The sequence below is a fragment of the Rhincodon typus genome, chromosome 9 (genome assembly GCF_021869965.1).
Source record: "Rhincodon typus isolate 14 chromosome 9, sRhiTyp1.1, whole genome shotgun sequence".
Lineage (NCBI taxonomy): Eukaryota > Metazoa > Chordata > Chondrichthyes > Orectolobiformes > Rhincodontidae > Rhincodon > Rhincodon typus.
In genome coordinates, this window is record NC_063340.1 from 24,191,239 (window position 1) to 24,203,241 (window position 12,003).

Sequence of the window (12,003 nt, forward strand, 5' to 3'; positions counted from 1 at the left end):
CTCCACGCACAACTTCCCACTACTGTCTTTGACCGGCCCTAATCTTACTCTAGTCATTCTTTTATTCCTGACATACCTATAGAAAACTTTAGGGTTTTCCTTGATCCTACCTGCTAAAGACTTCTCATGTCCCCTCCTGGCTCTTCTTAGCTCTCTGTTTAGGTTCTTCCTGGCTAACTTGTAACTCTCAAGCGCCCTAACTGAGCCTTCATGCCTCATCTCTACATAAGCCTCCTTCTTCCTCTTGACAAGAGATTCAACTTCTTTAGTAAACCATGGTTCCCTCGCTCGACCACTTCCTCCCTGCCTGACAGATACATACTTCTCAAGGACACGCAGTAGCTGTTCCTTGAACAAGCTCCACATTTCAATTGTGCCCAGCCCCTGCAGTTTCCTTCTCCATCCTATGCATCCTAAATCTTGCCTAATCGCCTCATAATTGCCTTTCCCCCTGCTATAATTCTTGCCCTGCGGTATATACCTATCCCTTTCCATCGCTAAAGTAAATGTAACCGAATTGTGGTCACTATCACCAAAGTGCTCACCTACCTCCAAATCTAACACCTGGCCTGGTTCATTACCCAGTACCAAATCCAATGTGGCCTCGCCTCTTGTTGGCCTATCTACATACTGTGTCAGGAAACCCTCCTGCACACATTGGACAAAAACTGACCCATCTAAATTACTCGAACTATAGTGTTTCCAGTCAATATTTGGAAAGTTAAAGTCCCCCATAACAACTACCCTGTTACTTTCGCTCCTATCCAGAATCATCTTTGCAATCTTTTCCTCTACATCTCTGGAACTTTTCAGAGGCCTATAGAAAACTCCCAACAGGGTGACCTCTCCTTTTCTGGTTCTAACCTCAGCCCATACTACCTCAGTAGACGAGTTCTCATCAAACGTCCTTTCTGCCATGGTAATACTGTCCTTGACTAACAATGCCACACCTCCCCCTGTTTTACCACCTTCCCTGATCTTACTGAAACATCTAAACCCCAGAACCTGCAACAACCATTCCTGTCCCTGCTCTATCCATGTCTCCGAAATGGCCACAACATCGAAGTCCCAGGTACCAACCCATGCTGCAAGTTCACCCACCTTATTCCGGATGCTCCTGGCATTGAAGTAGACACACTTCAAACCACCTTCCTGCCTGCCGGTACACTCCTGTGACCTTGAAACCTTATTTATGACCTCACTATCCTCAACCTCCTGTACACTGGAGCTACAATTCAGGTTCCCACCCCCCTGCTGAATTAGTTTAAACCCTCCCGAAGAGCATTAGCAAATTTCCCCCCCCAGGATATTGGTACCCCTCTGGTTCAGGTGTAGACCATCCCGTTTGTAGAGGTCTCACCTACCCCAGAATGAGCCTCAATTATCCAGGTATCTGAATCCCTCCCTCCTGCACCATCCCTGTAGCCACGTGTTCAACTGTTCTCTCTCCCTATTCCTCGCCTCGCTAGCACGTGGCACAGGTAACAAACCAGAGATAACAACTCTGTTTGTTCTAGCTCTAAGCTTCCACCCTAACTCCTTGAATTTCTGCCTTACGTCCCCATCCCTTTTCCTACCTATGTCGTTGGTGCCTATGTGGATCACGACTTGGGGCTGCTTCCCCTCCCCCTTAAGGATCCCGAAAACACGATCCGAGACATCACCGACCCTGGCACCTGGGAGGCAACACACCAACCGTGAGTCTCTCTCGTTCCCACAGAATCTCCTATCTGTCCCCCTAACTATGGAGTCCCCAATGACTAATGCTCTCCTCCTCTCCCCCCTTCCCTTCTGAGCAACAGGGACAGACTCTGAGCCAGAGACCTGTACCCCATGGCTTACCCCTGGTAAGCCGTCCCCCCCAACAGTATCCAAAACGGTATACTTGTTTTTGAGGGGAACGGCCACAGGGGATCCCTGCACTGTCTGCCTGTTCCCTTTCCGTCCCCTGACTGTAACCCATCTACTTTTTTCCTGTACCTGAGGTGTGACTACCTCCCCGTAACTCCTCTCAATTACCCCCTCAGCCTCCCGAATGATCCGAAGTTCATCCAGCTCCAGCTCCAGTTCCCTAACGCGGTTTCCGGGGAGCTGGAATTGGGTGCAGATGAAGTCAGTGGGGACACTAGTGGTGACCCTTACCTCCCACATTCTACAGGAGGAACATACAACTGCCCTAACATCCATTCCCACTGTTCTGAATTCCCAAACAGACTATTAAAAAAAAACTAGTAGCCTTACCAAATCAGCGCTCAGAACCTTTGTTTTGGTTAGAGGAGGAGGATGGGTGGGAGACACTATCTAGGTAGTGTTTCGGGTAAAGCAACCGCCCAAATATATTACCTCACTTACTCTAAAAATGGAGTCATGCGAGGTAAGACTTTTATAATCGAAAAGCTTACCTTCCCAGGCAGCCCTCGCGCTTCCTCCCGGACTCCCGCCGCTGAAACAACTGAGGAGACATGATACAAATTAGGCTGTTTTCTCTAGAATTTAGAAGGTTGTTGATCTGATTGAAGTCTTCAAGATATTAGGAAGGAAAAGACAGGATGGATAAACAAGTTACTGGTAGGGGTTCTAGAACTAGAGAGCATTGTCTAAAAATTAGGGCCGTATCATTCAGGAGAGATGTTATGAAGCACTTTTACACACATAGGGTGATAGTGGTTTCGAACACTCTTCCACAAGTGGCAGCCGATGCTAGATCAGTTGTTAGCTTTAAATCTGAGATAGATAATTTTTTGTTAAGCAAAGATGTTAAGAGATATGGGCCAAAAGGTAGATATTGGAGTTCGGTCACAGATCAGCCATGATCTCATTGAACGGCAGAACAGGTTCAAGGAACTGAATGGCCTAATACTATTCCTATGTTTTAGCTAACTGCAGTGAAGGTAACTGAATTACAGATTCTGTACAGTTGGCGACCCAGTGATGAGTCAATATCAGCTTAATAGCAACATGTGGCTGGACCTCTGAAAGATCCCTGGGGAAAAAAAAAGAGCTGTTGAGCTGTATTGGTTAAAAGATAGAACCTGTGATTAAGCACTGGAGTGTAGCTTTTGGAGCCCAGAAGAGCATGGACCAAGCAAAGGCAGGGGTCAGAACAGAACAGGAGCATTTATTGAGATTTGAGAGTTTTATGGCTGGATCAGTAAAAGTAAAGAATTCTAATCTCATGATGTTTAATGAGATTTGATGGCCCACTGTGTCATTAACATGGGGTTGGGGGTATACATTTTTGAAAAATCCAGGGACATGCTTTGATTGCATTTACTACTTGCTCAGTTTATTACCCATGTTCATTATATGTTAATTCTGATTGTTAGAAATAAGTTGTATGCATATTGTTGACTGTACTTCTATTCCAATGTTTTATGGTAAAGTTTTGTTTGTTGTAAGTCATGGAATCTTGTGATTTTATGAATATCACCTTTTGTCCACTAAAAATAACATGTTATTGGTTTCTAACCAGATTGCAACAAAATTTGCTGATCTTGTCCAAGATCATAACATAATTTGGTGGTCTGCTCTAAGATCACAGCTGAATTTTTTGAACAGGCAGTCTCCAGCATTTCTACATAAGAATATAGTAGTGAACTGAAACATACAGAAAGCAACTAGGAGGAGAAGTGGTATAGTGGCCTTCATTGCAAGAAGTTTTGAGCTCAGAAGTAGAGATGTCTTACTGTATTTATACAGGGCCTTGGTAAGACCACACCTGGAATATTGGTTTTGGTCTCCCTACCTAAGAAAGTATATATGTCATAGAAGGAGTACAGTGGAGGTTTCACTTGGCTGATACTGTGATACAGGACTATCCTATGAGGAAAGATTAGTTCGATTGGGACTGTATTCATTAGAGTTTAGGAGGATGTGAGGGAATCTGATTGAAACATAAAATGCTAATAGGACAGGACAGATTGGATGCAGAGTGGATGTTTTCCCTGGTTGGGGAGTCTAGAACCAAGGGACACAATGTCAGGATACGGGTAGACCATTTATGTCTGAAATGAGCAAAGTTTTCTTCACTCAAAGGGTGTAAACTTGTGGAATTCTCAACCACAAAGGGCTGTGGAAGCCAAGTCACTGAATATATTCAATAAAGAGATACTTTTTTGTAGTCTTTAAAGGCATCAATGGATATCAGGAGAAGGGAGGAATATGGCTTTGAAATAGATGATTAACCATCATCATATGGAAAGGCGGAGCAGGTTCTAAATGCTGAATGGCCTATTCCTACTTGTAGTATCTATGTTTCTATACTTTCAGACATCATTTACAAGAACACATCCTCAACATATCAGAAGCAAGAGTGAAAACAGTTTGAGGCTAATGTTGTTGGGATGGATCCTGTTGTTGAAGCCAAGAGATCCACTTCCATTAATTACAAGAAAGATCTAAGCAAGAAGACTCCAAATGCAATAGGAATTGCTTGAAGTAAAGCCTAACTGACTGCTAGACACTCCACCAATGACTTCTGTCTGAGCTGCAGACACTGCAACAGTATAAACATGTAAAAATCTATATAAAGTATACATCAGGAAATAATGGAGACATGTAAGAAAAGCATTCTAATTGTCATGGTTGATTTTAATCTTTATATTGACTGAACAAATTAAACAGGAAAGGCAACACAAAGTACAACTTGTAGAGTGCATCAGAGATTGTTTCTCAGAGCTGTACTTTGCAGAACCTAGGCAGGAACAGGGTATTTTAGATCTGGTAATGTGTAATGAGGTACATTTATCAAGACATCTCATAGTTAAGGATCCTACTACAATATAGTAAAATTTCAAATTCAGCTTGAAGGAGAGCAAAACGGTTCTCAAATTAGTATCCTCAACTTAAATAAGGGCAATTACAGAGCAATGAATAAAGAATTGTCCCTTGCAGCAGGTTGAAGTCAGTGGAAGAGCAGTGACAGATACTTAGGCAGATAATTTATTATGCTCAGCAAAGAATTATTCTGATCAAAAAGGAACTTGAAGAGAAAGATGAGCCACTCATGGTTAACAAAGGCAGTGAAAAAGAGTATCAAAGCAAAAATTAAGGTGAACAAAGCAGTGAAAACTAATGGTAGGCCAGAGGATTGTGAATTTTCCTAAAGAAAATTCTTTAGCAGATGAGCAAAGTGGTAAGGAAAGCTCTCATATCAGTCTCTATCACAAGGGACAAAATATTGGACAAACTAATGGAACTGAAAAGCAGATGAGGGGCAAGGGTTTTAAAAGAAGTAGAGGCATTGGTTGAAATATTTCAGAATTCATTGGATCCCAGGAGAGTTCCAGAGGTTTGGAAAACCTGTAATGTGACACTCCTGTTCAAGAAGGGAGGTAGACAGAAAGCAGGTAACTATAAGCCAGTTAGTCTATGTTAGTGCATCCTTTGTGAATGCAATGCTAGGAACTGTTGATAGACAGTGATAAATATATGCTCTTGAATTTTCTTTAAAAATTAAAAAATATTTTACTTTGCTCAATTTATAATCTACTAGTCTGCGATACTTCACTGTTCAAGCTAAAATATTTTTTAAAACTACAAATATTTCAGCCCCCTAGCTATAAGCATGTCTCACACCTTTGAAATTGCTTATTGCAAGGTATTCTCATATGTATCATACTCATTACATTTTAATATTGAGAATAGAAGAGCCAAGATTTTTACTCAAATATTTTGGTAGCAGTTAAATTCTAGGCTGTTTGTGTAACAGTCATTGCATTTGTTAAAAGAAAGAATTTTAAATAATACACAGTAACACCTTTCAAAATCATAGGTTGTCACAACCACAAGTTTTCCCTGCCACTGGCCATAGTGTTCATTGTGCACCTGAATTCAAATGGCTGAAAAGTCAGCTGGGATCAGAATCAATCTGTGGTAGGTGCATATAATGGTCTCTCAATGAAAAAGAGGCAGAAATAAGCAGAAAATACTAAACTGATAACTTCTGCATTTTCCTGATGTATAAATTTGAGAGGGAAAGTAATAACTGTCCTAATGAAACAGAAATCCAAGTTTCATAATTCCACCATTGTTAACTATGCCTACAGTTGCCTAGATCTTGAGCATGGTAAATTTTTCCTTAAGCCACTGCACACCACAACCTTTCTCTTCTGCTTAATGCCCAACTCTTTGACCAAGCATTTGGTTACCTATTCTAATATCTCATTATGTGACTTTGGTGTTCAATTTTATTTCATAATGCTCCAATGATGCATCTTAGAATATTTTACAATGCTAAAAAGTACCACAAAACTGCATAAATTGTTGGGGATCATATTTGCACATTAATTTTTTTCCATTTGTCACATTTGCTTTTAGGAACTGGAGGCAATGGGATTTTAAAAGAAGCAGGTTTTCCAGTGATAGAAAATAAAGTTTGCAATCGACCTGAATATTTGAATGGAAGAGTCAGCCACAGTGAACTGTGTGCAGGAAATATTGAAGGTGCAATGGACAGCTGCCAGGTATGTGATCGTACAATTGGGTATAAGATATAGAATGGTTGACAGTAATGAATGGGAAAGTCAGTAACGTTACTAAGAGATTAACATGCAATTTAACAGACTGTGGGAGATGATCATACTGCTTTAATGCTAAAATTATCTTCAGAGTAAGGTCCCAATAACTTCACCATCGTCTTCTGACCTGTAGCTTTGAAATAGAAACATGGGAACAAAATGAGGTCATTAAGTCTACTGATTTCAGCCTGGTATTTGAGTAGAATTTGGCGAATTTGTACTTCAACTCCATTAACCACCTTTGCGACATATACATTGATACCCTTACATAACATAGAGATAAATGCAAAATATTGCAGATATCGGAAAATTGAAATACCAGTAAAAAAATCTGGAAATACTTTCCAGTTGTGGTACCGTCTTGGAAAGAGAAACAAAAGTTAACAAATTTCAGGTCTGTGACCACTCAGGGCTAAGAGAAGCTAGAAATATAAAAGGTTTTAAGGACATACAGAAGCAGGAAAAGTGTGGAGAAGAGGAAACAGCCAAAGGCAAACCTGTGATGGGGTGAAGGGCAAGAGGTAATAAATGACAAGAGGGATGATGGTACAAGACAAAAGGATACAAATGGGACAAATAAAGAAACAAAAGATGGCTCTATAACAGATGAACAGAAGAGTCACAACCACCATGTGCAGTCCAATAAAAAAGACTGGTTATAAAAATCCTAGGAACTAGATGTCGAGAAAACTGTCTGCAAGCAAGGAAGGGAGGGAGGGAGGAGGCATGATCAAAGGTGTTGTCAAATCTAGATTTTTAAGAAGGTGCAGCTCCAGTGGAGAAGTTATGTGGCACTGTGTCAAAAGAGCTGGACTTTAGCAGTTGGCAGAATCGTCACCAATAATGATTTGAATAAACGGCTGAAGAGAAAAAAAATCTGCATGCCTCCAGGAAAAGTTCAGGTAAGTGGAACTAGCTAACATTTCTTGCAATGAACTCAAAAGGCTGTGGATTTCTTATATGTTGAAACCATTCTAGGGTTGCATTTTCCCCTACCCCAGAAGTGGCAAGAGAGCTGTCAGGAAGGAGACTAAATGGGACCATTTACATCTGGAGAGAAACTGATTTCCTTTTTGTCACCTCAGCAATTAAGTGCTAAATAAGAAAGTTGACTGGGTCTTGACTCACTAACAATGAGGCCCTTAAGTGGTCAGTTAAGGCATCAAATTACTATGCCCCTCTCACCAGCCTCCCCAGTGGATGAGAAAGATGGCTTATTTCCCTAACCGGAAAAACATGGTGATCTAACTGCCAGTATAGGAGGGGTCTCTAATTGCATAAATCTGGGGGCAAGTTGAGGCACCAGTGGTGGGGGTGTGAAGATATCCAATGAAAGTTGCCCCTTGCCCTGCCCACCAAGCTCACAGAGTTTTCTCTTCCCGCAGGAAAAACTTACCTTCTCACCACAGTAGAACCCAAGGAAGAGGCCTCAATCAGCTGCGTTTAGGGCCCAGAAGCTGCCAACCTCTTATTGGCTGGCAGCTTTGCATTGTCAAGGCCTGTAATTGTGAATGAAGTTCATTCTGACTTGCCTGTCAGCTCTTAATGAGCTGATTGACAGGTGATCAGATGAGATATCTTACCAGTGGGACTGGCATGGGGGCTACTTAGCACACTCCAGTTTATAAAACAAAGGCAGAATCTTACAGGGGCATGAACAACATGTGCTATGAAAAGATTTGTGGTAGAATCGTATGACAAATCTGATGAGGCCTATCTCAATGTCAGGTGTAACTCACTCCATCTTGTGCGCATCTGCTGAGCAGTGTGGCGAGTTTTTCATTAGGCAGCGGTGAGTTGCTAATTACAAAAGATTATAGATTGTTAAATGCTTCATTAGCACCACAATTCAGCTTATTAATATTCAGCTTCTTATCTTACTAAACACACCGAACAAGCTAGACATTGAGAACTCTCACAGGTAAGTCAGAGCAGATATCTGGTGACTTCAACTTACCACTTGCTCCAAAGGATCTCCCTGTTGACCATTTCTGATCCACTTACAGTACATTTCTATACTTCAAAGCTGCATCAGCAACTATAATTACAATTTTGCTACAAGAACTCTGAATGCTCAGGGACATCGCCCGTCTCATGGACTGGACCAATCTGCATGTCAGGCTGTTCACTTGCTATCATTGCACTGAGCCTACCTAGGTACTCACAGCATCCCTGTCTCACATTAACTTACCTCTTTACACTCTACCCCCTCATCCAAAGATAGCAGGCTCATAGTACCGCTGTATTGCCTTGCAGTTTAGCATAGACATAAATCCAGGAGAATCTGACATGGTTATCAGCAGTCCTCAGCAAAGCCAAGAGTGGTAGCCTACTCTTAAGGAATTCAGGCTCAGTAAGTCAATGGCAGCTTCTAATACCAGTTCGGGGACTTGGACACAATCCGTTAGCCACTCAGGATGGCCAGGGTCAAGACGCTATCCACACAAGTTGTGAGAAGCCAAATATCAGGCAACCCACCACCTATCTTGACTCTTTCTGCTCAATTGTGCGTTGTTTTCCTCATGAAATGAAAGAGAACTACGTTTTACAACTGTTATTGTAAGTGGGGAGGTGTCCTAAGCAAGTAAGTAGGAAGCTCACTGAGCAAGTAGGGTTAGTGGTGTTGAAGTTTGGTGACAGCAAGTGAAGCAAGATGGTATAGACAATAGTGAGAGTGGTAGAGCAAGAGCTGTGTTGAGAGGTGGCTACAGTTAAAAGGCAGACTCAGTGTATGGTGTCAGAGAGAAATTGGTGGCACTTCTGCTGGAGGAGTGGTGAAAGTTACTGAACTTTTCTTACCTTGCTGTGCATTCCTTCAGGTGACTGAGACTGTGCTGAGCTGAGTGGCAACCTTGGACCATAACTCACATTGGCTGGTATCATGGTTCCTCTGCTGGTCCTGGGGAAACAGAGTGTCCCACCTCTGCACCACCCCATCCAGCAGCCTCTCCAGGTCCCTGCCCACAAAGCTGTAAGCAAAAATTTCCTTTGCCTGCCATGTTCAGGATTTAAGTCAAAAAACATTGCAGGACAGCTGTGAACTGACAGTACTTCTCCGGCTGCACAACAGCTTTTTAAAGATGCACCAGAGATGCCGGTCAATTCCACAATATCCCAGCACTGGCAAATTCTTCCAAGATAGGGCTAGAATCACACAAAAGGGTTGCTACAGGGGGTGGGACAGTTAGTTAATTAGGCAAGATATGGCAAGAAAACTCACCAGGCCTTGTTTGAAGAACTTCAATAACCAGACTCAACTGGCACTTAGCCCAAAAATATGTAAGAAAGATACGTAATAATAAGAAGGTGGGATCACAGCAAGCTAGAATCAGAGTCACCAATAGTCAAGGGAACAGACATTTCAATCTCACTGTGGCAGTCTTAGAACTTGAATTCAGTTTTTAAAACTCTGGAATTGTTGGATTGTTGTTAAAACCCCAAATGATTCACTAATAGCCTTTAGGGAAGGACTCCTAATGTCCTTATCCAGTCTGGCCTATATATGACTCCAGGCCCACGTCAACAAGTTTGGTTCTTAACTGTTGTCATGTACTTAGTTGCCATGCATGAAGGCAGCCTTCCTCAGGGCAAGCAGGGATTGAGTAATAATGCCCACAACACAAAAATGAAAAACTATCGATAAGTGCCCAACACTTAACTTTTTAAAAAATTATAAACAGAGAAGACTTTTGTTCATTGAGCTGAAAGCCTATCAGCCATTTATTTGTGTTAATGCTACAAATGGATTTAAACTAGTACTTTTCCATTATTGTCACTGATCCCTTGATTGTACTTTTTTTTAGGGTGACAGTGGAGGCCCTTTGGTATGTCCAAACACCAAGGGCAAATATATTCTCCAAGGAGTAACATCTTGGGGTCTTGGCTGTGCAAGACGAATGAAGCCAGGAGTTTATGTTCGAGTTTCCCATTTTATTGACTGGATTCAAAGTATAATAAGAGATGGTTAAGATAGATATAACTGAGTGCAATAATCAAAATTGTGTGTTCCCAGTGCATTCAGAATGTAAAATTCCATATGTGAATGATTAAATTCTTTTCCTGACACAATTATGGCTTTTATTTCGTTGAGAAGACTTTTAAAAATTGTTGCTGACACCAGCTTAAAGACTATGGCTAGAGACTGAATTAAATTGTTGATTTTTCCTGCTGTGTGAACAATGATTTGTTTTGTCATTTAACCATAAGTGTTGAAATTATTTGCAGAATTGCAGAATTTTGCTAGTGGTCACCAATTTGACTGAATGCAGACAATGGGACAAATCAGTGGTAGATGGTTAACAAGGCCATTAAACAGCAAATTATCAGGTGTATTCCAGCCTTTTGCCAAATTTACTGCACATTAGGAGCCAATTCACAACCTCGGCTTTTGAAATAAAGCAAGATCTGGTTGGCATAGAGATAGTAGCCACATCCCAGATGTCCTCATTTTTCAAGGGCCACAACTTCCCCTCCACAGTGGTCGAAAACACCTGCAACCACATCTCTCATGTTTCCCACAACTCATCCCTCACACTCCCTCCCCGCAATAACAACAAAAACAGAATCCCCCTCGTCCTCACGTACCACCCCACCAACCTCCATATTCAATGCATCATCCTCCGCCACTTCTGCCAACTGCAATCTGACCCCACTACCAAGGACATTTTTCCCTCCCCACCCTTATCTGCCTTCAGGAGAGACCGCTCTCTCCGTAACTCCCTTGTCTGCTCCACACTCTCCACTAGCCCCACCACCCCTGGCACTTTTCCCTGCAACCATAGGAAGTGCTACACCTTCCCCCTCACCCCCATCCCAGGCCTCAAGAAAACCTTCCACAATAAACAGATGTTCACCTGCACATCTGCTAATGTGGTATATTGTATCCGCTGTTCCCGATGTAGCCTCCTCTACATCGGAGAAACCAAGCAGAGGCTTGGAGACCGCTTTGTGGAACACCTACGCTCAGTTCGTGACAAACGACTGCACCTTCCAGTCGCGAACCATTTCAACTTCCCCTCCCACTCCTTGGATGACATGTCCATCCTGGGCCTCCTCCAGTGCCACAATGATGCCACCCGAAGGTTGCAGGAACAGCATCTCATATTTCACTTGGGAACCCTGGAGCCCAATGGTCTCAATGTGGATTTCACAAGCTTCAAAATCTCCCCACCCCCGACCTCATCCCAAAACCAGCCCAGCTCATCCCCGCCTCCTTGATCTGTCCATCTTCCCTTGACTGACCAACCCCTATCCTAACTCCCCACCTACCCTCACCTTTACTGGCTCCATCCCCGCCTCCTTGACCTGTCCGTCTCCTCTCCACCTATCTGCTCCTTTATCCACCTTCCACCAGCCTCCCCCTCTCTCTCTATTTATTTCAGAATCCCCTTCCCCTCCCCCATTTCTGAAGAAGGGTCCAGACCCGAAATGTCAGCTTTCCTGCTCCTCTGATGCTGCTTGGCCTGCTGTGTTCATCCAGCTCTAC

General features: G+C 42.6%; 1 protein-coding gene across 2 annotated transcripts in view; it reads left to right on the forward strand.

The window, feature by feature from the left end:
- The window catches only part of plg (plasminogen), a 136,924-nt gene extending 126,338 nt beyond the window's left edge, over nucleotides 1-10,586 (forward strand). For both annotated transcript variants that reach the window (XM_048601014.1, XM_048601015.1), the window contains exons 18-19: nucleotides 6,319-6,464; nucleotides 10,322-10,586. In XM_048601014.1, the coding sequence (XP_048456971.1) occupies nucleotides 6,319-6,464; nucleotides 10,322-10,486 (311 nt within the window). In that variant the 3' untranslated portion in view covers nucleotides 10,487-10,586. The remainder of the gene's footprint in view (nucleotides 1-6,318; nucleotides 6,465-10,321) is intronic.
- Nucleotides 10,587-12,003: the final 1,417 nt, after the last annotated feature.